The sequence below is a fragment of the Didymosphaeria variabile genome (genome assembly GCF_027946475.1).
Source record: "Didymosphaeria variabile strain IMI 356815 chromosome Unknown scaffold_4, whole genome shotgun sequence".
Lineage (NCBI taxonomy): Eukaryota > Fungi > Ascomycota > Dothideomycetes > Pleosporales > Didymosphaeriaceae > Didymosphaeria > Didymosphaeria variabile.
In genome coordinates, this window is record NW_026611623.1 from 567,523 (window position 1) to 592,282 (window position 24,760).

General features: G+C 53.1%; 8 protein-coding genes across 8 annotated transcripts; 5 read left to right on the forward strand and 3 right to left on the reverse strand.

The window, feature by feature from the left end:
• Positions 1–305: 305 nt before the first annotated feature.
• Positions 306–2,863, reverse strand: N0V89_005074 (uncharacterized protein; the record flags this gene model as incomplete). Its single annotated transcript, XM_056213853.1, has 5 exons — positions 306–1,110; positions 1,230–2,364; positions 2,406–2,481; positions 2,529–2,632; positions 2,680–2,863. 5 exons carry the CDS (start codon positions 2,861–2,863, stop codon positions 306–308), a joined length of 2,304 nt encoding a protein of 767 aa, XP_056071120.1.
• Positions 2,864–3,923: 1,060 nt separating this feature from the next.
• N0V89_005075 (uncharacterized protein) lies at positions 3,924–4,545 on the reverse strand (the record flags this gene model as incomplete). The annotated part of the gene is made up of 2 exons (XM_056213854.1): positions 3,924–4,376; positions 4,426–4,545. The coding sequence occupies 2 exons, from the start codon at positions 4,543–4,545 to the stop codon at positions 3,924–3,926; spliced, it is 573 nt and encodes a 190-aa protein (XP_056071121.1).
• Positions 4,546–5,906: 1,361 nt separating this feature from the next.
• Positions 5,907–7,006, forward strand: vps26 (Vacuolar protein sorting-associated protein 26; the record flags this gene model as incomplete). Its single annotated transcript, XM_056213855.1, has 4 exons — positions 5,907–6,123; positions 6,190–6,687; positions 6,737–6,853; positions 6,903–7,006. The coding sequence occupies 4 exons, from the start codon at positions 5,907–5,909 to the stop codon at positions 7,004–7,006; spliced, it is 936 nt and encodes a 311-aa protein (XP_056071122.1).
• Positions 7,007–9,450: 2,444 nt separating this feature from the next.
• On the forward strand, positions 9,451–10,555 carry N0V89_005077 (uncharacterized protein; the record flags this gene model as incomplete). Its single annotated transcript, XM_056213856.1, has 6 exons — positions 9,451–9,516; positions 9,568–9,658; positions 9,710–9,735; positions 9,866–10,208; positions 10,262–10,428; positions 10,484–10,555. 6 exons carry the CDS (start codon positions 9,451–9,453, stop codon positions 10,553–10,555), a joined length of 765 nt encoding a protein of 254 aa, XP_056071123.1.
• Positions 10,556–11,436: 881 nt separating this feature from the next.
• PGK1 (phosphoglycerate kinase) lies at positions 11,437–12,800 on the forward strand (the record flags this gene model as incomplete). The annotated part of the gene is made up of 3 exons (XM_056213857.1): positions 11,437–11,502; positions 11,564–11,981; positions 12,034–12,800. 3 exons carry the CDS (start codon positions 11,437–11,439, stop codon positions 12,798–12,800), a joined length of 1,251 nt encoding a protein of 416 aa, XP_056071124.1.
• A 272-nt stretch (positions 12,801–13,072) lies between these two features.
• Positions 13,073–13,477, reverse strand: SEM1 (26S proteasome complex subunit; the record flags this gene model as incomplete). The annotated part of the gene is made up of 3 exons (XM_056213858.1): positions 13,073–13,106; positions 13,161–13,263; positions 13,312–13,477. The coding sequence occupies 3 exons, from the start codon at positions 13,475–13,477 to the stop codon at positions 13,073–13,075; spliced, it is 303 nt and encodes a 100-aa protein (XP_056071125.1).
• Positions 13,478–14,054: 577 nt separating this feature from the next.
• On the forward strand, positions 14,055–16,547 carry IML2 (Mitochondrial outer membrane protein iml2; the record flags this gene model as incomplete). The annotated part of the gene is made up of 5 exons (XM_056213859.1): positions 14,055–14,148; positions 14,199–14,216; positions 14,280–14,356; positions 14,422–14,488; positions 14,542–16,547. 5 exons carry the CDS (start codon positions 14,055–14,057, stop codon positions 16,545–16,547), a joined length of 2,262 nt encoding a protein of 753 aa, XP_056071126.1.
• A 3,857-nt stretch (positions 16,548–20,404) lies between these two features.
• On the forward strand, positions 20,405–23,180 carry N0V89_005081 (uncharacterized protein; the record flags this gene model as incomplete). Its single annotated transcript, XM_056213860.1, has 3 exons — positions 20,405–22,362; positions 22,409–22,999; positions 23,096–23,180. 3 exons carry the CDS (start codon positions 20,405–20,407, stop codon positions 23,178–23,180), a joined length of 2,634 nt encoding a protein of 877 aa, XP_056071127.1.
• Between the last annotated feature and the right edge of the window lie 1,580 nt (positions 23,181–24,760).

Below are 24,760 nucleotides of genomic sequence, written 5' to 3' on the forward strand. Positions count from 1 at the left end.
CACGGACATACAGGCGACACAAATTTTGAGCGACACATTCACGTCTACATGGGCTACTTTTCAAAAGCATCTCAGGACAATTCGAAACCTGTATTCATATGAAGGGGGTATCTTACGCAAGTCGGCTTCGGCGCGCTATCTTTGTTGTCATGGAATCTTACTGGACGGCATTAGCGACTGTGCGTTATTGTTGAATGCATAGCTTGATACCTTTGATTTCTCCAATTAATTCTCCATATTCAGCTCTCTCCACCCATGATCTTCCCTTGCTAGCATATGATATCGTGTGTACTCTCCCTTTATTCTCAGAAGAACTTCACACCTTCGCTCCCCTCCGCCCCAAAAATCTGCGCCTTCCCCCTCTTCACGCACACCTGCAAACTCCTCGCCAACAACTCCCCCTCAATCCCATGAAACTCCTCCCTCCGCGTCGCATCGCTCTCCCCAATCTCATACAGCGTCACCACCGTCCCCTTCTGCCCCGTCCTCTCCACCCACTCCTCCAGCGCCGCAGCCCATTCCTCAGGCCTCTTCCAATACACCCACGCTCTGCCCGCCTCCTCGCCCTTCGCCACCTTCCCGCTCCCACTCGCTGTGATCCACTCCGCGCGGTTCCCGCCCTCGGACGACACCATCCAGTTTATGACCGTTCGCGCATCTTTCAAGCTGAGTTTGCGGGCGAGGGAGGTGTTTGAGAATAAGGGTGTGGAGAGCGCGTCGACGAGGGTGAGGCTGAAGAGGCGGTGGAAGCGGCAGTAGGATTGGATGAGGGTGGACCAAGAGAGGAGTTGGGAGGAGAGGGTTGTGGGGTTTGGTTGGAGGAGGGTGAAGAAGGGGGAAGGCGTAGATGGGGAAAGGTGAAGGTGTTGTCGTCGGGTTTCGTGGAGGGTGTGGATGCGGCAGCGGTGGTTGCGGTGGAGAGCGGGGTTTGCGAGGGCGCGATGGAGGTCATTGCGGTGATGGGAGTCTCCTGCTATGAGATGTGGTCGGAGGTCGAAGGATGCGACAGCGGCGAGGCTTTGAGTAGGAAGCACATGCCCACGCGATTCGAGGTGGGGCAGCTGGAGCTTAGCTTGGGGTTTCGGCGGGCTTTGGCGGGGTGCTTCAGCCCTATGCATCTCGACACAAATTATATAATGCGGAACGTATGCGAGTCTAGTCTTGAATCGTAATCATCGTCGCTGTGTTTACTATACAATTTTCTAGTTTGGTGCTTGATCATGTTTTACCTCAGTCTTATAAGCATCGTTTCAACATCTTCCAGATAACCCTTCATGACCTCCGCACACCTCGCTGCTGTGGCTCCATCAATGACCCTATGATCCGCACTCCAACTGAACGTGCACTCCTCCTTTTTGATCAATTCCCCATCCTTTCCGCAAGCGGGTACTGTTTTTGCCCTTCCTATGCCCACGATTGCAACCTGTGGAGTCGAGATGACAGGTGCTACAACACCGCCACCAATGCTGCCAATGTTGCTTATGGTGATTGTCGCGTCCTTCATATCAGTTGTGGAGACCTTGCCGTCGCGTGCAAGACCACTCAAGCGAGCTATTTCTGCGGCAATTTCTTCGATGGAAAGGGATTGTACGTTGCGGATGACGGGAACCAGAAGGCCGGTTGGCGAATCCACGGCGATACCGATGTTGTGCGAGCCCTTGTAAATCAACTGCGGTTTATCAGGATTTGTTTGGGTGTCCAAGTGCGCGTTCAGTAGTGGATATTGTTGCAATGCAAGCGAGAGAGCTTTCACGGTGAAAGGGAACGTAGTGATACGCTGCGACTTCTCTCTAGAAGCGTTGTACTTCTTGCGAATGGTGTTCAGGGACGTGAAATCTACACCGTCGGTGTACAGAAAATGCGGTATTGAGAGCGACAGTGCCATTTTCTTGAACATGGCAGATTGTATTGGCGTGAGCGGTTGGGTTCGGTCTTCGAGTTGTTGCGCGGGCGCAGCTGGTGGTGCCGAAGTGCCTGCTCCGGCCTTTGCAGACTGGGTGTGTCTTTGTACGTCTTCCTTGAGAACACGACCTTCTTTACCCGTCCCTTCTATGTCCTCGATGTTCAAGTTTGCGGCCTTGACCATGTGACGCACCGCCGGTGTAGCGAGAGAGGCGTGCTTCCCTGGCGGTTTTCGAGGCTTCGACTCTTCTTGTACGTGTTCGGCTGGTAGAGATGGTGCTGATTGTGCTGGTACGTTTCCTGTAGCAGCAGCGGTGTCGTTCCTCATCACTTCTATACCTTGCTCCCTCGGTTCTGATTTCTTCGAGGCATCCTCTGTTGGTTTCCCTGCTGCGCTGTCCAGGACCGCTGCGTCGGCTTCGGATATCTCGCTTTGGATATCGATATCTACCAAAGGCTTCTCTGGTTAGTATTCCAGACACTGATATGCATAGAAAGTGTACGTGCCTTGCCGACCTTAGCCATATCATCTGGCTCGTAGTAGAGCTTCTTGATTACACCATCGAACCGCGAAGTTATCTACTCCTCGTTAGACATCTTCGTGAGATCGTGGGATATTTGCATACCTCCACAGACGCTTTGTCCGACTGTACTTCGCAGATAGGATCGAACTGTTCGACGCGAGCCCCAGGCTTGACGAACCACTGAATTACCTGACATTCCGTGATACCTACACATATTAGTCCTCACCTGAATTCTCCAACAAGCATTACTGACCCTCTCCGATGTCCGCCAGTATATACGGTTTCACGACTTTCAGCCGATGTGTTGCAACGAATCCTCTTCTCTGATCCCACCGTCTTCTTTGTACATTCAGCGTGCATGCTTCAGTGCGGGGAGCAATTGGCGCCCTTCCCACGAGCGCAGAACGGCAGAGAAAGCGGGCGGCTTCTCGCGACATGGCGGTCTTCATAATGCTTGTGAAGAAAAATGAGACAGGTACATCGCTTGCAAAGGACGCTGATCATAAGCCGTCGGGATTCATGAATGTTTGTTAGCATCGTACCGCCGAAGGTAGCCGTTGGCTCGGTATAACGGGTAATGCATCTGGGGTAGATAGACTAACCGGATCTGGAAGGAAGGAATGATGGCATGCGAAGAACAACTCAAAAAAACAAAGTGTAGTGCTGGATCGATATGTGAGAACATCCGCTGATCAAAGGTTAGGCTTTCCAGATTGTATGAATGCGAGTATAATTAGTAATACTAACAGTAGAAGCATACAACGAATGCACTTCCAATATGGTGTTGGCTTGAGCCGAACCTGGGGAAGCGCTACTATGAGCATCCCCACAGTCAACGCTCAGTGACGGTACATCGGTATAAGCGCTGTCGTATAGACTTTTTCTCAGTGTTGTTCACTGTGCACTTAGTTCCGAGGTACATTTTATGTTGGCGCCGCATTAGCTTGCTCGCCCTTGAAGCAGCTCCTTTTGAAGTGATTTGTGGTCAGCTCTTGCGCTAGCAGCTGAACTTTCACCCTTATCGCAGGTGTTCACCTTGATTATTAACATACAACATGATTTCCGAGATGCAGGACAGTGCGCGCCCACTGAGCACGTGTTGTTCGTCTGATCAATCTGACAAGCCGAGTCGATGAGGAGTTCACGTGCAGCGTTTGAGGTACTTTGTCAATAGGCTGGGCATAAGTATGGGAAGCTGCACTGAATATACTTCGTATTCGAAGATATTACCTGATGTTGGTAGTGAGGAATACTCGTATACAGACACTATGAAATCCTTCGCTAAAGTCTCCGGAAGAAGTCCGGTTTAGGAGGCACCCCTCCATTCAACCACTGTGTCCGAATCCCTGTCGCAGGGGTATAATAATATCTCATTGCGCCATTTCTCCGCCCAACCTAATATGCCGACGCCCAATATGTTCAACGCTTCCTTCGCATTTGGAATGCGGCCAAGACAGAGAGAAAGAGTAGGGAAAGTCCGAGCCAGCTCTGTGATTGTCATGAGCTAATAACGAGTGCCTTATCAACGGCAGCGGTCACGAGATTCTCGACCTCCTCGGGTGACCCGGATACGTCGATGATATCGACGTCGTGGAGTTTCCTGGTTTCGTCCTCGCCTGGCTCCTCAAGTGCCGCAAGCTGGCTCAGCACCATAGTGTCTTTCATGTAATGCCCTTGGCGTCCTCCAACACGCTGCAACAACACCTCCTTGCTCGCCTTCAAGTATACGAAGCGCACGTTGGCGTTGGGGTCCTCATCGTACAACCGCGCCGTGCGGATGACGTCTCGGTATTTCTTCTTCAGGGCGCTGCAAGTGATGACAACTCCGTGGTCCCCTGATCTCAACTGATTCAGAGCCTGATCGCGAAGAGTGATGAGCCAGTCCCAACGATCGGCGTCGGTCAAGGGAATGTCCTTGGACATCTTCTCAATGTTCGCAGGCGGGTGGAACTACGCATATGTTAACACTGCCCAGAACAAGCTTTTGTTGCCAACATACATCATCTCCCTCAATGTAGTGGAACCCGTACCGCTCGGCAAGGTATTTGGCGACGGTGCTTTTGCCGCAACCCGCAGGCCCAGTTACGATGAGGATGTTGTGCTGGGGTTTGATCGACATGTTTGTCGCAGGCTTTGCATTTGATGATGATAAGGCATTCGAGGGCGTTCCTGTGGTAGACATAGGAGGCGTGGGAGCGGCCGCATAGTGGAGAGGAGTCGATTGCGCGGGTTCAAAAGTTTGCAACATGATGATACAGAGTACGGCGTGTGCAAGTGTCTGCAGTGACAAGCCGAAAAGGGAAGCACGCAGTACTGGGGAGGACAAAGAAGGCAAAGAAGGCAAAGCAAGCCAAACTTATACCGGGAGGGCTGCTCAACGTTGCGGAGGCAATATTGCTAGGGGCGAAGGCCTAATATGAAGGAGATCGAAAACGACAAACCAGATTGCCGGGCCTGGTGCTGGCTTTAAAAACGTCAAGATGCCGGAGGGCATGACGGCAAGGGTGGGACCCACGGGCGCAGGACAGTGAGAGCCCAGTCACAGACTTGCAACACGAATCAGCAGGGCCGCAGGGGAATCCGGAGCGGTGGCCCGGAAGTCCTGGAATGTGCGAGTTGGATGAGTCGGCATCTTCGTCGGCGTTTGGAAATTGGCACAGCGTTGACTAGTGCGGGATGGCGCTCACCGCCAGCGGTTGGCTCCCCGCACAATGATCCTCGTCATCGTCAGGTACGGCGCATCAACTGCTGCCAGCGCATCGTCCCCTCGTTTGCGCGGGCGCGTGTCACGCTGCATATTGCGGGACATTGGGCTCGTCTCCGTCTGGTGGGTTACAAGACGGCTACACCGGTCGCCGCGAAGCAGAGCAGAGGAAAAGGGCACTGTTGGCTAATGGCGCGTGGGGGTCACGCGAGCCTAGGTAAAGGCCGACTAGCACCCACAAGTTTGTCATGTAGGGGCACCGGCGAGAGGTTTCCATGTCTTCTAGCAGCAGGGCTAGCAAGCACCATGAATAGCAGCGGAGGAACGGGGAAACGGAAAACGAGGCCAGTTCACAGATGCATGTCCTCGCGTGCACACCGCCTGCAGCCTGCAATACTATAGTACAGGGCTGCGCGTGAGCCTATCTCCGTTCGACGACTGCGTATACAGCTGCAGATGGTCCTGTGACCATTCTGTACTCGCGTCGAGGTGACGTGCGCGCGAAGACCACGCTGTGAGTTGGAGTGTAAGACTAGTGAGGTCACACCTGGGCAGAGGTTGAGCCCTGCCAGTGATGCAATCGTGCCGGAGTGGGGCTCATGTTCAGCCTCAGGACGCAATGTGTGGGCGGTGTCGCATGACTAAGCCGCCGAGAGCACCTGCCGCGTAGCTGGGGTAGGCTATCAACTCCACACCATCAGTGAGCTCCCCGGTCCACTGCGCAACGCCGCAGCCCATCCACTCCGCGTGCCGAGCGCCCCATCCAAGCGCCCGCCATGTCATACTTCTTCTCCACACCCGTGGACATCGATATTGTCCTCGAGGACTCGGACGACCGCCAGACCGTTGACGTGAAGCTCGACAAGAATCGCAAAGAGAAGGTGCCGCTATACCTCGATGGAGAATCTGTCAAGGGACAGGTCACCATCAGGCCAAAAGATGGCAAGCGGCTAGAACACACAGGCATCAAGGTGCAATTCATCGGCACAATTGGTGCGTCTGCCTATCATCCCCACGTCGCAATCTATACGCGCCAGTACTAATGAATGCCGCATGCAGAGATGTTCTTCGACCGCGGAAATCACCACGAGTTCCTTTCACTAGGTCAGGAACTGGCAGCACCGGGCGAGCTGCAACATCCCCAAACCTTCGAGTTCAACTTCAAGAACGTCGAGAAACAGTACGAATCCTACAATGGCATCAACGTCAAGCTACGCTATTTCATGCGCGTCACAGTATCACGTCGTATGGCGGATGTGGTCAGAGAGAAGGATCTTTGGGTATACTCATACCGGATACCGCCAGAGACGAACAGCTCGATCAAGATGGACGTTGGCATTGAGGACTGTCTGCACATTGAGTTCGAATACTCAAAGTCGAAATACCATCTTAAAGATGTCATAGTCGGGAGGATATATTTTTTGTTGGTGCGGTTAAAGATCAAGCACATGGAGCTTTCCATCATCCGAAGAGAAACGACGGGAGCGGCGCCCAATCAGTATAACGAGAGCGAAACCCTGGTGCGCTTCGAGATCATGGACGGCTCGCCATCAAGGGGTAGGTTCTGGTGAAGCGAGAACCTGAAAGGTCATTAACAGGCAATTAGGTGAAACCATCCCAATCCGGCTGTTCCTGGGCGGTTTTGACCTGACCCCCACGTTCCGAGAGGTAAATAAGAAGTACTCTACGCGGTACTATCTCAGCCTAGTCCTCATCGACGAAGGTATGTGTCTACAAGGTATATTAACGATGACCAAACTAACATTGTATAGACGCGCGACGATATTTCAAACAGTCGGAGATTGTGCTCTTCCGACAAGCTCCCGAAGGATTGACATTAGCGCAGGAGCAGAACAAGCTCATGGCAGTATCTTGAGGTACTCCCAAAGCCCAAGACGTGGTTCTGACGCAGAACGCGCCGGTGACGCGCCTGGCAGCGGACTGGCTGCTCGACGTTGCTTTTGGTAGCATTATGCGGGTAATTATACCAGACTAGGCAAGCATATAATGTACCACACTTCTTGGAAAGTGGTATTTTCCCCCGATCGCTCACTCTTGCCCCGTCACTGCTTCGTTTGCCGTGTCGGAACGCATCCCAAATTGATGAAGAACAATTACTATCCTCCGCTTTGCCCACGCATTACTGTGATCTCGCCTAGCAGCCGTCCCTTTCTCTGGACAGAGTGATGGGAAATGAGGCACCATCAAAAACCTCATTTCCTCCGACTTGTTAGTCACTAAAAAAGAAGCACACGGAAAAGGTTATCCACGTGTGGGCGGTGCAAGATGTTGAGCCTACTCCTCATCGCCATTCTTGTTTCGTTTACTCTCGCGCTGTGAAGGAAAGTACCTGCTTGAGTATCGAGCTCCTTTTGGTAAGAGCGCTCGCAACACGACAACCATAACAAGAGTTCCTCTATCTCTCTGCATCCTCAATACCTCCATCCTTTTCCACTACATACCGTCCTAACATCGCGCAGCTATGTCTTTCAGGAGCAACAACGGGCCTAGCACGCGCTGGCCTTGGGTTACTCCACTCGTCAATCTCCCACCTCTAGCATCAGTCTCCAAGATCATACAACACTCGCGCACCGACTTGCTCCTCGCTATGCAACAACCACCCGAACTGCGCCGTCTTGAGGTCAATACTAGAGCCACAAGGAATGATCCGAGTAACAACAGCGCATGGCAGACGCTACACAAATTTGGTGAAGGGGTCAAATCCTGCCATGGAATGACCAGGTTAGACCGTTGGCGGTACGCGATCATCACCAGCGAGGATGAGATGAAGACGCTAGTCAAACCGCACAGGATTGAATTGACTCTAAGGAAAGGACGATGCAGCATCTGGATTCTTGACCTGAAGAGGTGGGGAACGGGAAACGGATGGGTGGAGGCAAGGAAACTGGTGGATGCACCGTATGCAGGCTGCTTAAGAGGAATTACTACACTTCCCCTGCCTCCACCGGCACCGCCGTTCTCATCCCTCAATCCGAGAGAGCTGAATCGTCTTCCGCATGTGCTGGTCTCGGACGCTACGCAAGGCAGGATCTACATACTCGATACTAACAGCGGCCAAGGTGCAGTGTAGTTGGCGCACTCTAACATGAATCCTGTTGTACGATCGAAGCCGGGCTTTTACAATCCATGCCTCGGAATTACTGCTCTTACCTGTCACCGTGGCATCGTATACTACATGAGTACGTCCGCAGGAACCATACACCGCGTTGGGCTTCGGTCCAGCAATCTCTCGCCATGGGAAGCTATTCCCTCAACCCTGCGGCGCTTTGATCTCAAACATCGCAGCCTCTTCGGCACCACAGAGCTACCTCCTTGCACAGATTTCATCGTTCGAGGGACATTTGGACCTGAGGTCCTGTTGGCTAGTCCAGAAGCGGGTATTGTACGGGCGCATTGGCATTACAGGTGGGTGGGGCGAGTAAGAGGGCGATGGTACTTCCACACTATGAAACGCAAGCTTCCGATCACGTCCAGATCCAATATCACATCGATCGCGATCGACGAGAGAGCGCACAATCCGTGGATAATTGGTTACACCAAGTTATGGGTTGGAACTGCGAGCAAGCCATCACGAAGTAGCAAGAAGCAGGCAGTGGGTGGAAAAGTCATCTGCGTTCAAGGGACGTTCCACGGCATCATCTAGAGCGTGGGTTCGAGGTATGAGCAGAGTTGACGGTGTACCTATTATATTAGTTTAAAATCGCAGTGGGCCAGCATCCATGAGAATCTCACTATTGTATGACCCTCTGAGTTGACCTAGGAAACTTCTATACAGAGTCCAATTTCATTGTGCATCAGGCGTTGATGGAGCATCTCCATTTCGGAGGCCAATAGAAACTCGGTCCAAGAGAGTGCAATTACCGACTAAAGATAGCTTTTGATCTAGCTTCTGAATTGTCCGAGCCGTAGAGGTGCCCCGCCGATGCTGCAAGGTGCCCGTGTGTGCAGCGGAATGGCGGTCGGTGGTTCTCATCCCTGGGTCATCGGGAACGTCGCTATTCTCCGCGTGATTGGACTCCGCCACTCAGCGGGCAACCTTGCATCAAAGACGACTCCGAAACTACTGACACATCTTCCCCATGCGCCAGGCCGCCTGTTTTAACACCACACATCTCCGCTGAACCGCCTTCCACATCGCCCGTCGTTGCGCAAACCAGGAGAGTGTCATTCACGAAGTACAGATCGCGATATAGGATAACTGTGCCGAGATAAGCACGGGCCCGCATAAATCATAAATCGAACGTCATCAGATATTCGCACTGGGGCTCTTGCGCCGACCAGCCCAGTACAGCAGCCATCATGATTGAAGGCACTCGACGTCGCTTTCTATACCACCTAAACTCGCGCTGGATCTACGGCAAGATTGTGAGTCGCACGAACCGCCGCCCGTGTGCGCAGAAACTGACCCTCGTGCAGCCACTCCTTCACGCCGCCGTATTCCTCCTCCAGATGGCCGCCGTTTCTCTCTTGACGAGGAAATTTAATTCCTACTATGCACAGCGACCAGGTACGATAATACACCCGTCAACTGAAGCACTCTGACTAACGGATGTACCAGTCCTTACTACTATGATCACCAACGCCGTACGTCCTTCCCCTACTTCACGGAACAGCACACATTCGCTACTTTGCTTCTTTCGCTTTCTCGAGCTAAATTAGCTTTTCCTTCGTCGCTACAACTTGTGGACATATGGATGGTCGCTGATATCTGCAGGTGTTGGGAGGCATAGCGGACACAGTAGCACAGACGTTGACCGCGGTGCGGCAGCGTGCAGTGCGCAAGGGCGACAAAGATGATTTCCTAGCGATCGAGATTCATGAATTGGACAGGCGGAACCCTTTATCAGACCACGACCTCATCCCCGACTCGAAGTTGCTACCTCCGCCATTTGACTTTGAGCGTCTGACACGATTCATGTCATATGGTTTTTTAATGGCACCTATACAACACAAGTGGTTCGGGTTCCTCACGAGGACGTTTCCCATCACCAAGACCTCTGCCATGGTTCCCGCATTGAAGCGCATGGCTCTAGACCAGCTGATGTTCGCTCCAGTCGGTATGTCGAACCTTTGGTCCCGTACCGGAGATCCCGGCTAACAATTCCACTAGGTCTGGCCTGTTTCTTCACCTTTATGACTGTTGCAGAGGGCGGTGGTAAGCGTGCCGTCGCTCGCAAGTTTCAGGACATTTATATCCCGTCTCTGAAAGCCAACTACCTGGTCTGGCCCGCAGTGCAGATCGTCAACTTCCGCGTTATGCCTGTTCAGCTCCAAATTGTATGTTGAATCTTTTCCATGCCCACCTTTCGCGAATGCTAATAGTTGATGCCAGCCCTTTGTCTCCACCATTGGTATCGCTTGGACCGCTTACCTCTCCCTCACTAACTCGGCTGAGGAGGCTTAAAGTCTCAACTACCGCCTACGAATTTCCTTTGCAGTCAGGTCCAGTCGTGTAAATATATCGAGGCATTATCGGTCGTAAGCCAAGCATACTGGAGTTACAATTTGAGTTTCACGCGCAGAGCGCACTTGCATACTGTACCCGGTCGGTAGCAGTTTGGCGTTTGGGAATGGGCAGCGCAATCGATTAGATTAGGCTTCGATAGTACCTTCATGTCTATCCTTAGTTAGGTGATAATGGCGTATTCTTACCATCAAGGTTTGAGGCTCTTGTGATGTTGAAGAGGCTGTTGTGGCTTCCGCGCGCCTGCACTCTCGGCCGCGCGCAAGACATCGAAAAGTGGACCGTCACGCTACAGAGAGATTTGCGCGTGCTTCAAGGGATCAGGTCACCCCAGGCTCAGGCTAGCCGCGGTATTGAAGATCTCACTTGGGCGTCAAGTTGTACCAGGCGTCGTCAAGATGTAAAGGCGCAATCGATTGATTAAGCGGAAGAAGTAATATCATGGCCCTCACTAAAAAGAACAAAAGTTGTTGCTGTAAATCATAACTATGTGTATCTGACGAATGACTGCGAATCCTCCAATGCGAATTGCCTGCCCCTGCATTCCGATGAGGATCCGAACAGCAGTTGTTTTGCGTGAAGGTGGGCTGAAGCTTGCCCCACCATCCAACTCTAGCCCCGCGTATGACATAGACCCATTCAACAACAAACCCTGCGTCTGCACCAGCTTTGCTGTTTCTAACGTAAGTAGCCTTCTAGTTGCCGTCAATCCTCGCGGGAACCATATTTGAGCTAAATCCGCTCTGCAAAACCCTAGCTTTTCTCTTGCTTGATACCCTTATTGACCTTCCCCTCGACCACAGTACTCGCGACACACCACCATGTCTCTCTCCAACAAGCTCTCCATTTCCGACGTCGACCTCAAGGGCAAACGTGTGCTCGTCCGTGTATGTCAAGTTCCCATTGCCCTCCCATCCCGAAGCAATTGAGCTCTGATACGTTCAATAGGTCGACTTCAATGTCCCCCTCGACGGAGACAAGATCACCAATAACCAGCGCATCGTCGGTGCCCTCCCCACCATCAAGTATGCCATCGACCAGGGCGCCAAAGCCGTCATCCTCATGTCGCACCTCGGCCGCCCAGACGGAAAGCCCAACCCGAAGTACAGTCTCAAGCCGGTAGTTCCCGAGCTCGAGAAGCTATTGGGCAAGAAGGTTATCTTCACCGAGGACTGCGTCGGCAAGCAGGTCGAGGACACGGTTAACGGCGCAAGCGATGGTCAGGTGATCCTTTTGGAGAACCTGCGGTTCCATGCCGAGGAGGAGGGCAGCAGCAAGGATGCAGAGGGCAAAAAGGTTAAGGCGGATAAGGCGAAGGTGGACGAATTCAGGAAGGGATTGACCGCTTTGGGGGATATTTACATCAGTAAGTATACTTATATTCCTATGATACAAGGATGAAGACTGATCAAGAGCAGACGACGCGTTCGGCACTGCCCACCGCGCCCACAGCTCCATGGTCGGCGTCGACCTCCCCCAAAAGGCCTCCGGTTTCCTCGTCAAGAAGGAACTCGAGTACTTCGCCAAAGCGCTTGAGAACCCCGCGCGACCCTTCCTCGCCATCCTCGGCGGCGCGAAGGTCTCCGACAAGATCCAGCTCATCGACAACCTCCTCGACAAGGTCAACACGCTCATCATCTGCGGCGGCATGTCCTTCACCTTCAAGAAGACGCTCGAGAACGTAAAGATCGGAAACAGCTTGTTCGATGAGAACGGCAGCAAGACGGTCGGCGACCTGGTCGAGAAGGCGAAGAAGAACAACGTCAAGATTGTGCTGCCTGTTGACTACATCACTGCGGATAAGTTCGACAAGGACGCGCAGACTGGGTATGCTGAGGACAAGGACGGCATTCCGGACGGCTGGATGGGTCTGGACTGCGGCGAGAAGTCGATCAAGCTGTACAAGGAGACCATCGACGAGGCGAAGACCATCCTCTGGAACGGTCCCCCAGGCGTCTTCGAGTTCGAGAAGTTCGCCAACGGCACAAAGGCTACCATGGACGCCGCTGTCTCTGCGGCACAGAACGGCAAGATTGTCATTATTGGCGGTGGCGACACTGCTACGGTTGCGGCCAAGTACGGTGTTGAGGATAAGCTGTCGCACGTATCGACTGGCGGTGGTGCGTCGCTCGAGCTCCTCGAGGGCAAGGACCTGCCTGGTGTGTCGGCGCTGTCATCAAAGTAAGTAGATCATGCTTGCTATGAGAGTGGATAGGCTCAAAATAGATTGGAAGGGGTTCTTCGAGGTTATGATGTATGATTTTGGCTCTTCTCAAGCTCGATACAATCGACTAGTACTTTTGACATAGTCTGATGTCCATAATGATATGGGGGCTTTGAACTGGGCTCCCTTCTATTTTATCATTCGTCCCCTCCATCTCATTCATTCGTGTTCAATCATACGTCCCAAGCCTCGAAGCTGCCTGCATGCGGTGGTATTCGCGCTCGTACCGTCCCTCACTTCGTCTGCCCTAGCTTCTTGAGCTCTTCCCTACATCCCATCTATTAGCCCAACTGCAACAAAAATAGCCTCAGTCCCACTCACCTCAACTGCACCGCGAATTCATCGCTCGTATCATCATCGTCCCAGCTCTCCTCCCAGAGATGTGTGTTGCCTCCGGGGATTTGTGTGTCCTCCTCCGTCCAGTCTGCTATCCGTCAGCATAATGCTCCCAGACCCTTAAAGCCTTTCTAACTCTGGTTTGCCAGGGCTTGTGTACCTTCAGCGGGAAAGTCCTCGAACTCGTCGTCCTCTTCTAGCTGTGCGGCGGGCTTCTTCTCGACGGCGGGCTCGCCGTTCTTCGATTTGTCGTCGACGACAGCCTTTGTGGTTGCGGCGGATCCTTGTGCAGCTCCGGACATTGTGATGATGTGAAGAGGGTGTTTCGGGTCTTGGTGTGCGGAATTCGTAAGCTTGGTGTTGATGCGATGCGGCTCTAATGGCGGCGGCGATCAACGCGGGCGTCGATTGATAGCTTGGCAGGGTCACGTGCTGTTCAGGGTCTCAGCTAGCCCTTCTGGCTCAGAAAGTCACACTGCAGCACCAGGTTCAAGTCATTTCTTAGAGTTGCTAGTTCATGCTATAGCTTGGAGACCTGGTCATAACACGAATTTCTGGTCTTCATGCGAATCTAGCTAGCGAGAGCTCTCATTGAAGGCTATCGTATTCGTATTCGGGTCTATTGATCGCCCGACGCTCCTGCGGATTCAGTCCGTGCTCTACACGACGCTGTGACGTACGCATAAATGTTTCGGAGGATGCCAACGAAGGTCCGGTATATGTGAATGTAGTATGTAAGCAAAATGGCCCACTAAGCTCTGTAGCTATTAGCTTTATTCGGATCCTAATGCTGTTCTCCCACCGAAACCTCACTCCTTCTCCTTGTTGTGCCCCTCGCTGTGCCCCGTGGACCGGACAGTGACTGCGAAACTGAGCAAGATGCTGAAAGTCGGCGGATGGCTGGGCGGTGCGAAGCACAAAATAACCCATGGGCAAACCAGGAGCCTAAACGCTCTAGATGAGCTTACGCAGAGTGAGTCGTGCTGGGCAGAGTGTCGCGTGCAGGCCGGCTAACCACCGCAGTCGAGGATGCAATGTCTGGTACGATCACAAACGGCATTGCGCCCAAGATAGTGTCTTAAGATTAACATGATGCGACCATAGCTGTTACTTATATCATGAATGACGATGTCGACGCCGCGGAAGCACATCTCAGCAAAGGGAGCTCGCCCTTCCACCAGGTACACCACGCTTCCGAGCTGCTCCGAGGAAACACAGCAGCAAATAGAAACTTACACAGGCGTAGCTCGGAAAAGGCGTCGTGACGTTTATGAGAGCTACTCTAGGCTTCGAGCAGGAGATCATACGAGAAGGTCTGCCTCTACTACGTAAGCCCACTTGCACAGGGCTGACATACAGAACACAGCTTCCGAACAACTGTCCAATGCCGAAACCACCGCCTACGAGAACCAGCGCCGAGCTCACCGCAACCCCAGCGCTTACCAGTCGCCGATCTACCCTGCTGGAACCGAATACGCAGTCTGTCTGGCTGAGGCACAGCTGATGAGCGCAATCGTCGGGGTGCTGAACGAGAGTTTGACAGAAGCTATCAAGAGCTTCTACAAGCTGAGGAAAGCATATCTCACTTTGGAGGGTGTTTTGGATGCGGAGAAGAAGTTCTTAAAGGAGAGGAGTACAAGTAGCTTGGGATCAACAGGCTCGGCTGGATCGTCGAGACCTGCTTCTAGGGCTTCAGCAAGGCGTGAAAGTCCACTTGTCTCGCAATCCCTCGCGCCGGAGAAGAGTACTGCTGATGCGTCGCGTACAAGCATGGACAGGGCGAAGGATAAGGAGAACACGAAACCAGTACCAGCGCCAGCGCCACCTCTAGCCTCGGCGGAGAAGGAAAAGGAGAAAACAAATCAAGATGACGATGATGCTGATTTCGATTTCGTCGATGCCGACGAAGAACATGACAATGTGCCGACTCCAATGGAATATATGGGTCATCTCAATGTGCCGGTCGAAAAGGGACAGACGGTAGAGCTTGACATTTCTCAGAAAGAGCTAGACCTCAACGCAAGCTCGGCAAGAAACCTGCCCCCTACGGACGAGAAACCGGATACGTCTGTCCCGGATGCAGTCGAAGAATTCGAACAGCTGACGTTAGCGGAAACCGTGAAAGCAAACGAGGACGTTTCGCTCTTTGGAAACCACCCCGTTGATCTCTTCATCATCTCTGGCTCGAACTTCTGTTTCGGTATTCTTCTCTTAATGATTTCGATGGTTCCACCAGCATTCTCAACCTTACTGAAAATCGTCGGATTCAAAGGCGACCGGGAACGTGGCATCCAGATGCTATGGCAGGCGACCAAGTTCCACAACATCCACGGTGCCATGGCTGGGCTCGTACTATTCATGTACTACCAAGGCATCGTAGGCTTCTGCGATGTCATACCACAGACAGGAGAGGGCTCGTACCCACGAGCACGGTGTAAGGCACTTCTGACCGAGATGCGGAAACGATATCCTGAGAGTCATCTCTGGTTAGTGGAAGAGGCACGTATGCTTGCAACAGAGAAGGAGCTCGAAAAGTCCGTCGAGTTCGCCGCCAATACCAAGTCATCTAAGCTTCAACAGCTGGAAGCATTGGGTTGGTTCGAGCGAGCGCTACATACCATGTACATGCATGACTACGAAGCTACCTCTGCCGCGTTCCTCAAATGCATTGCCCTGAACAATTGGAGCCACGGACTATACTACTACATCTGCGGTGCCTGCCACGTCGAGCTCTACCGCCGCGACAAGACATCCCATCCCGATTCCGCGAAAGTCCATGCCGCCAAAGCCGTCGAGCACTTCCAGCGCGTAGCCGCCAACACTGGGAAAAAGCGTTTCATGGCCCGCCAACTCCCCTTCGACGTATTCGTCAACCGCAAAATCGCAAAGTGGGAAGAGCGCGCCAAAGAGTGGAAGTGCGATCTCATCGACGCCATCGGCGTCTCGCCCCTCGAGGAGATCATTTACTTCTGGAATGGCTACAAACGCATGCGGAATTGCCATATCGACACCTCACTAGCGAGTCTTGCCTGGAGCGAAAGCGCAGAGAATCCGCACTGGGCCAAGGAATCGCTCGACGAAAAAGCCATGCTGGCTCTGCTTCGCGCAGCGTGTTTGAGGAGTAAAGGCGAGACGGACGGAGCAAAAGAGACGCTACTGAAGGAGATCATTTCGCATGACAGGGCGCTCTTCAAGGGACATAATAAAGATTCGTGGACCGCGCCGTGCGCGAGGTACGAGATGGCTGCTAATATTTGGCGGGAGGCGGATAAGGATGGACGGCCGGAAGAGCATAGGGAGATGTTGGAGGAGTGTAAGAAGTATCTGCTCGAGGTCAGTGGGTGGGAAAGCTACGATTTGGATGCTAGGTAAGTTCAGCTCCCGTGGAGAACCGCGGTCATACTAAGTGCTCGGCAGGATTGGGATGAAGGTTACGACGGCGAAGAACACGTTGAGGAGGTATGGTATTGAACTATAGTGGGCTTCATGTGTCCTTACATCTACCATGGAGGCCCGGCAGGGTGTACCGGTGCAGCACATCTGTGGGTGAGTGTACTTGAGCATGTGAGCAACATAGAAATATTGTTAAGGCTATGGATCTGTTACGATATACGGATTCATGGACCATGCGGTGCGTGCATAGACACGGCTCAAATACCAAATGACTACAAATGCGCGTCCTTACCTATGCAAAAGTAACACAGAGCGATATCAAATGACAATGACTGCGTTCACACACTGCTCTATTGAATCTCTAGGCGCCTCCATGCAACGGCTGGCATACATAGAGTCGATCCAAATCCCCGCTCTTTCCCATCCCAAAGATGCGTGATGCCCGCGGAAGCGGGTGCCAACTTGATCTATCATCGTCCAGACTACTCTCCTGCCCTTGCTACGAAACATTCCTCAGTCAAACACGGCTGAACTTCTGTCGTACAAACACGTAACTCCCTGCGTTGTCGGCATCCAGCATCTCCAAGGTCGGAGCAGCTCCGCCATAGATGACGTCTCGTGCCTCAAAACAACCTCAAGTCCCTTCGTACACCACGACCTAGCCCGCTGGAAACCCTGTATTAGGTCCCTGGATAAACTCTCCATGCAGCAGCGATATGCCTTCCACACCACTCTATCCGACCCCTGCTGCAGCGGTATGATGCTGCAATATAGATCGGTACCCCAGATCCGCTGCACTATACAAACGCCACGCAAGCGCTATTTTGAGACGCTTGCAGATGCAGCACGTCAAGGGCTGGGGAAGTGCCGTTATCATTGCAAGCGGGGTAGGCTTGTGATGGGGTGCAGATGATAGGATCTCAATTTCCTCTTTGTATAAATGAGTGAAGTGCTCCATCAGGCGATCTCTGCGACCGATTTGGAAAATACCTAGGCGGGGTGTTCACAATCCTGTAGGACAAATGACCATATCCCCGGGAGACCCTCAGTGGTGGAATCTTCGACGAGCCTCTTTATGTTTCGAGAAGATAACAGGGCTGCAAATTGTATTTAGCCAGGATGACCGTCGTTGCCGGAAAAGCGAACGGTTTCCGTATTTATCGTATTTGTCGTGGACGACACATGTGCAGACGAGGTGCAGGGACGATACGCGGCTCGATGAGGGAATTCATATCCACCGGTTCGCGTGGGATCTGTTTCTGGTTGCGACCGTTGGCAGGCCAGAACGAGACAACGTGCGTCTTGTACGCTGTATTGCCGGATACGCAGTCATCCGGTTCCGAGCGACGTTTCAAAGTCCGTACATGTTGTCGGAGTCGGTGTTGCATCGCCGTTACCTACTGTGTGTTCAAGTGTGTGTGAGAGTAGGGGCGAGAGTATGGACGAGAGGATCTTGTACCAGAAAAGAAGGAGGCTGGGTGTACAAACAGACATATCGTGTACTTCCGCCAGCTGAGGGCTACCAGAGAGTTGGTGGTTCAGCGGGCGAGTTCTTGAATCGCTTGAGCATCAAACCCATCGGCGTTCGACAGTTGCGAAGTGGATGAACTGTACCGTGAAGATGGGTTCCAAGCTACTGGGTAGCAGATGATATATGACATGGTAGAATGAAAGCGGCCTTGGGCTTCTATAATAGGACCAAATCCACCCGGACGGCACAAGTTGATATGCCTAGTATCCGGTGTATCTGTCGATAAAGCTGCTCGAGGTCGTTCTTGCCCATTATAAAAACGGCCATTCCAAACAGGAAGGATCAGTGCCAACTAGGAAGGATCAACCGAGTGTCGAACCACCACAACATGATGCATTCCAAAGGATCCCCCAGGTGATCAGGGCAGCGAAAGAATCGACTGTGCAAGCCAGATGGCAAGTCTCTGTGCTGTGCATGCTTGAGGCAAACATTCAGAACTTATGTAGTTCCGCGGGAGTGTCATAGCGCATGCATAATGAGGCTGTTAACGGCCCTGAAGGTCGAGACTGCCCACGTTTAACGGTGGACCCTAGCGATGCAGATCCGCTGGAGCTGGCCTGTAATCAAGCTTCGTCGAAAGGCCAGCGTGCAGCGGGCGTGGGTACGGTCCAGGGTCGCTGTTTGCTGTGGATGCATGTTCAGGAACACGGAGCAGACGCACGTCAACGGTCAGCCAACACTAGGCGGAGAGGCCATTCACCGACAGCAGCTGATGCCTCCCAGATGGCTGATGGGCGGAATGGCATGGCACGGAGCGACAGGACTATTGGAAATTGCTGTATTGGCCGAGCTCGTGCTGGTACCAGATGCGTGAACGTGCAGCACTCTAGCAGCATGCCGAGGAGGGGGAGGCCTCGCAAGCTCGCGACGCAGTGAGGCCTTCAGTCAATAACGATTGACGGATATGCAGCCCAGAGATCGGCTGCGGCCGGACGTGGACGGATTCCACCATAGTGTATGAGCAGGGGGGCGCGGGAGAGGCCCGGGTCGCTCAATTGACGCAGCCGCTGATGCATTTCACACCTGCATACATGATCGTGTTGGGCGTCGGCACACGTACTGGTAAGACGGCCTAGTGAGAAGCTGTACGCTGTAGATTGAGACTGACATGGACCACGAGAGGGCGGGCAGCCATGGCCTGCGGTTGCTGCGGGCGGAGGTATTTGATGAGCATGTGCCGCCACGGAACAACGGACGCCAGGCACAGAGCACTATCGCTTTAGCACGCAGGGTTACCGGTAGAGCTTTTTATTTTGCGAGTACCCAGCGGCTCCCTCGGCCTGGTGGGACCAGCTGCCGACTGCGGCGACGGTCATTGCTCGGGTGTCTAGAGGCACTTCAGAAATTTCTCGCTCCCCTCTCTCATCGTGTGCACTTGTTATTCTCCGCCCACACAGTACGTCCAAAATACACGGCGACCCTCGACGACGCCTGTCCCTGCGCCCGCTCGAGTCGTTCCCTTCGTCGTCGTCTTCTCCCGTTGCCTGTCTGCCCGCCCGTTGGACCAGCCCAATTGCTGCGTCCTCACCTCGTGCCTGCGCCTGTACCCGCACACGGGCTCGTTTTATATTCCTTAGCAGCAGCCAGCCCAGCCCTCTGCAGCGACACGCACTCGCCTGCTGCCTGCCCGCCGTCAGCTGGAGCTCCACAGCCCTGCCAGCACCCCTCCAGGTCAGTTCCGCCCACATCATCGCCGCCGACGCTGGCGCACGCTTGCTGCCTCGCCCACCACACCACCTCGAACCCCCGCGCTGCCCAACCGTCACTGCGGCACTGGCTTTGCAAACACCTGCACCACCTGTTCATCACCAACTCACCGCTGTACTTGCCACACTGCTGCTGGTCTCTGAACGTGGAGCATATCGTGCGCGCCCTACGCCATCTGTGACCACTTGTTGAGCACCCTCGTGGAGCCCCGCTAGTTGCGAGCACACTGACTCTACTTTGTACTTGACCTGCTGACTGTCGAATAGCTTCCTGCAGCTGCATCTCGCATAGCCTGAATACCCTGCCCACTTTCAGACGTCTCGAACGTAGAACTTGCGACCGGGAAACCTCGCCGCACCACGACACGTCGATTGCGCAGCATCGCCGCATACTTTGTCCACCTGTTGACCACCGAGCAGAAGGCCTTGGTGAAACATCGAGTGAGGACGTACGGAGAGGTCGAGCATTGAACCTCTCCGGACATAAAGGCTCCCGTACCTGTACTGGCCGTTCCTTGCTGTGCTCCCGCCAGGGACGACGAGCGCGAACACATTTTTGAGTGATCCTCAGGACGACCATAGTTCTAAATAAGAACACCATGGCAACTACAGCAAATTCTCGCACAGGCAGCGATGCTGCCTCTGTGCCCTTCTCTTATGCGCAAGCCGCAAAAGGCCTGGTGGCCGCACCAGGTTCGTCTGCTAGCAAAACCTCCTCGTCAGGTGCTGCGACACCTGCCAAAGACTCACAGTCAGTGAGCACGTCTACCGCAGCTGTGATGAGCTGGGCAGAAGATGCCGAGGGCCACGATTCCCACTCCGAAAAGATCCCAGGCGCGGGCGAGTCGCGTACACAGAGCACGAAGTCTGCCGCAACGCCCAGTGAATTGACGGCGGCCGCACTATCATCTCCCGAGATTGGAGCATCGACTGCTTCAACTGTCACCAAGGACGACGATGTCTCATCGATACCGAATACATCCTCGGATTCAACGTGGGAGAACAAGTCGCAGGCGTCTACCTCAGTTGATAAGTCGACCGAGCCAAGCGATAAATCGTCTCAGAAAGGCAAAGGCAAAAAGCGAGAGCAGGCACCCGCGAAGCCTCTTCAGGAAGCCCCTCTACCGGCTGTCAACATCTGGCAGCAACGAGCTGAATTAAGAAAGCCGGTCAAGCCAACTGCGGCGGCACCGCTCTCTAACGGTGTTGCAAATGGAACCTCCCCAGTCAAGCAGCCTAAGGACGCAGAGAACGTTGATCCGAAAAGCAGAGTCCAAGAGGAGAAGGCCAATACTCTTCGACAGTCATCAAAGTCCGAGACAGATTCGGACAAGTCTAGGAAGAACACGCGGGCTCGACCCCAAGAGCGAGATGCGAGAGAAGCTTCCAATGCGGTTTCGATACCACTCGATCGTGATCAGGAGTCCTGGCCGACTATGGATGCCGCGATCGACGAGGACCGGAAGAAAGCGCAGGAGAAGACTGAGAAATCGGACAAAGAGCGCAAAGAGACGACCGGAGCCAAGGCTAGCAGCAAGGGACAGTGGGTGAAAGTCCCGTTCGTCCCAAGTGTCAACTTCAATACCCCCCTGCCCAGCAGCGGAGCTCGCAGGGGCGGACGAAGTGCAGCGCGAGGTGGAGCACAGAATGGCGGTCGTGCTGGTTTCAGCACAAGCGGCCCTGAAAAGGACGCTTCCACACCAACCGCCACAGCCAACGGTGAACAACCAAGGCGTGGTCGACCTGATGTGCCCGTCCGCGAGACCTCTCCGAAAACCAAGCGCACTGCTAGCGCCAGCTCGTTTGCTACCAAGGACAAATCTGCCCAGTTTAATGGAGAGAAGCCGAAGTCTACGCAAACCGATGTTGAATCTCAATCCAAGGAGAATGGTGTGCCGACTGAGTCACAGAACATTTCTGGACCCAGTCAGCACAACACTTTCCCTCGGCAGTACCCCTCTAACCGACCCAATAAGGGCAGGAGAACGGAGTGGCCGGGCCCGGACAGGAGAAAGGAGACCGATCCAGCCGCTGCCACCAAGGAGAACGGCGTACTCAACGACCATACCTCTGCGTCGACCCAGACAGACGGGCCAGAGGATGTAGAGCGTCGAACTTTTGCCGAAGGCCAGCTACCTCACCAGTCGAAGCGGGGTTCTAGTGACCGATACGGTGCTTTTAACGGCCGAGAACGCCGCGGCGGTCGCGGCGGCGGTCGTGGAGGCAATTTCTCGAATGGCCATCAGTTCGCAAACGGTCACATGAAGTCATCTTCCACATATCCCGGACCTATGTCTCCTACCGCCTTCAACCCGGAACAGAGCCCATACTTCCCGCAATCGAGGTACAGGGCTGGCCCGCGTTCGCAGTCTGTTACGAATGAGAATATGTATCGTGGGCCTGGGCAATTTGGTGGTCCTCAACAGATGCCTCCTATCAACGCATATATGGGCGGAAACGGGTACGACTACCCCATGGTGCAACCCATGAACGTTGCACCGTTTGGTCAAATTGGAATGGACCACTTTGCGCTGTTTTCCATGGTTACTACCCAGCTGTAAGTTTGTTTCTAATCATATGTGTTCACCCACTAATTTGGTCAGCGAGTATTACTTCTCGTTGGATAACCTATGCAAGGACATGTTCCTACGAAAGCACATGGATTCCAAAGGTTTCGTTTTCCTAAGCTTCATCTCCGATTTCAACCGGATAAAGCATCTAACTACTGACCTGGAGCTGATCAAGCTTGTATGCTATCAATCGCGTGCGATTGAATTCCGCGTTGGACATGACGGCAAGGACAGGCTACGTGCGCGGGATAACTGGCAGCAGTGGGTCTTGCCAGTTGAGGAGCGAGACTCTTCGGCGCAGAACGAGGGTCCAGAGGAGCTTTACAATCCACCAATTCCTCATCCAAATGGGTTCGACCCCAATGGCAACCCGAGGTATCCTGACATGCACACAATGTCGCCATCAGCCCCAGGTGTATACGCTGCGGATGGACCCATGCCCACAGCGAATGGGTTCCATCCTGGGGCTCAGCAACATGTATCTGCGACCTTGAACGAGAGCGTACCCAACGGCGTCAATACTGAAAACGGCAACGGCAATGCCATTCCGAATGGTCACCCCATCGACGAGTCGACAAAGGCTGTGAGTGGCGAACCCGATTCATTTTCTGATGAGCAGGTCGAGTCTTTGACAGTCATTGTCCGAAAGCAAGACCATTTCCAGAAGCCAGTTTTGCCTCCTTCAAACAGCTGTTCATTTTCTAATACATGACACAGTAGGAACCACGTGGCGGACGAGTCTGAGGAGCGAGTCGATCGCCGCGCCATTCCCAAGCCGAATGGCGTTGGTGCCTTCTCGGAGTAAGCACTTGCCAATGAATGTGGAACGCGAGAATGCGTGCTGATATATGACAGGGTTGATAGCGAAGCTCAAGATCTGTTTCGGAGAACTCCGAGCCCTTTTACATCAACCTCATCGATGACTTGTTCTCAGTACTGGGTGAAAGACAACGATGCACCTGTCGATGTTGCTCCCCCGGGTTGTTTTCACGAATCTTATGCTGTCCTTCGATCGAAAGCGCTCCATCAGCGTCAACTAACCGCTCCCGGTGGCTGCTCGTATGATATGAGCGTGCTATACCAGTTTTGGTCTCATTTCCTCGTCCGTAATTTCAACGCCCGAATGTACGACGAGTTTCGCCTTTTTGCTTTGGAAGATTCGCGCAACAGGTTGTCGGAAGTCGGCGTTTCCAACCTGATCAAGTTCTACGGAGCTTCTTTACTGTCATGTCAGGACGTTCGTGACGTTGTTGCGCACGACTTCGTGGACTTGATACTGTCGGAAAATCGAATTAGTCGTCCAGCTTTCCAACAGCTACAAACGGCTCTACATAATGACAAAATGAACGCTCGGAACCGGATACGTATTAATGAATTTCTGGATGACGAGCAAAAAGCCTCACTGCGATGATCGTCTTTTCCGAGTGTACAACATGAGGGCAGGAATTGAGTGCTCTGCGTTACCCCAGGCCAGGAAAACAAAGGCCGGCGGTGCTCAACTCCTATTTTCTGGTTGTATAGATTTTGGTCTTTTGCTTCGATGTGGGCACCCAGTCTTCGATCAGCTCTTCGATTTTCAACGATTCCAATCCATGGCGCCTTTACAACTGGAACCATGTTGCTTCTAATTCCCCTTGCACCGAACAACTGGGCATTTCTTCGCTTTCTCTACGATAAAAGTTTGCGATTCGGCGTTAAATACACGAGCATGGGTTTGCGATGTTTTGCCTTCATTTCAGCCCGAGAAGATCAGCACATGGAGGACCATGTTTCTCTGGGCTGTGTCTTCAGACGAGATATCTGAGATACCTTATCCTTGTCTTTTGGAATTCCCCAACCTCGGCAATTGAATGTTGTCTTTTCTTCAATGTAGCGGGGTTACATGGGACGGCATTGTGGCAGGCGTCCTTCTCCCTTCTCCTTTTCCACACACAAAATAAGCATAGCGCCATCTCTATGGTTTATTTCTACGATGTTTCGAGGAAGTCTCCCCTTCTGCTTTGTAGGTGCGAGGGAACAAGGAGCCCGACCGGTGGTATAAAACACCGGGTAAATAAAAGCTGTTCGCTCAGTGCATTGCTCAGGTCGGTTCATGGTATTGATTGTAGCATATGAAAATGAAAAAGAGTGTTGGTTGTAACGTACCTATTTCGATGAAAGAGTGTAGCGGATACGCATGTGGGCATCTTGACGCGAGTGAGAAGGTATAGATGTGGAGCGTGACGGAGCGGGACGAATAACTCTCGTTCCATAGACGTTGAGTGATAACTACGACTAGAGATTCCATTGGTAAAAGGGACTTGAAGTACACAATTTGCTTGTAGCGGGTACAGAAGTCGGGATAATGAGCACGTGCATGCAAATCATGTGGTGGGGAACTACCAG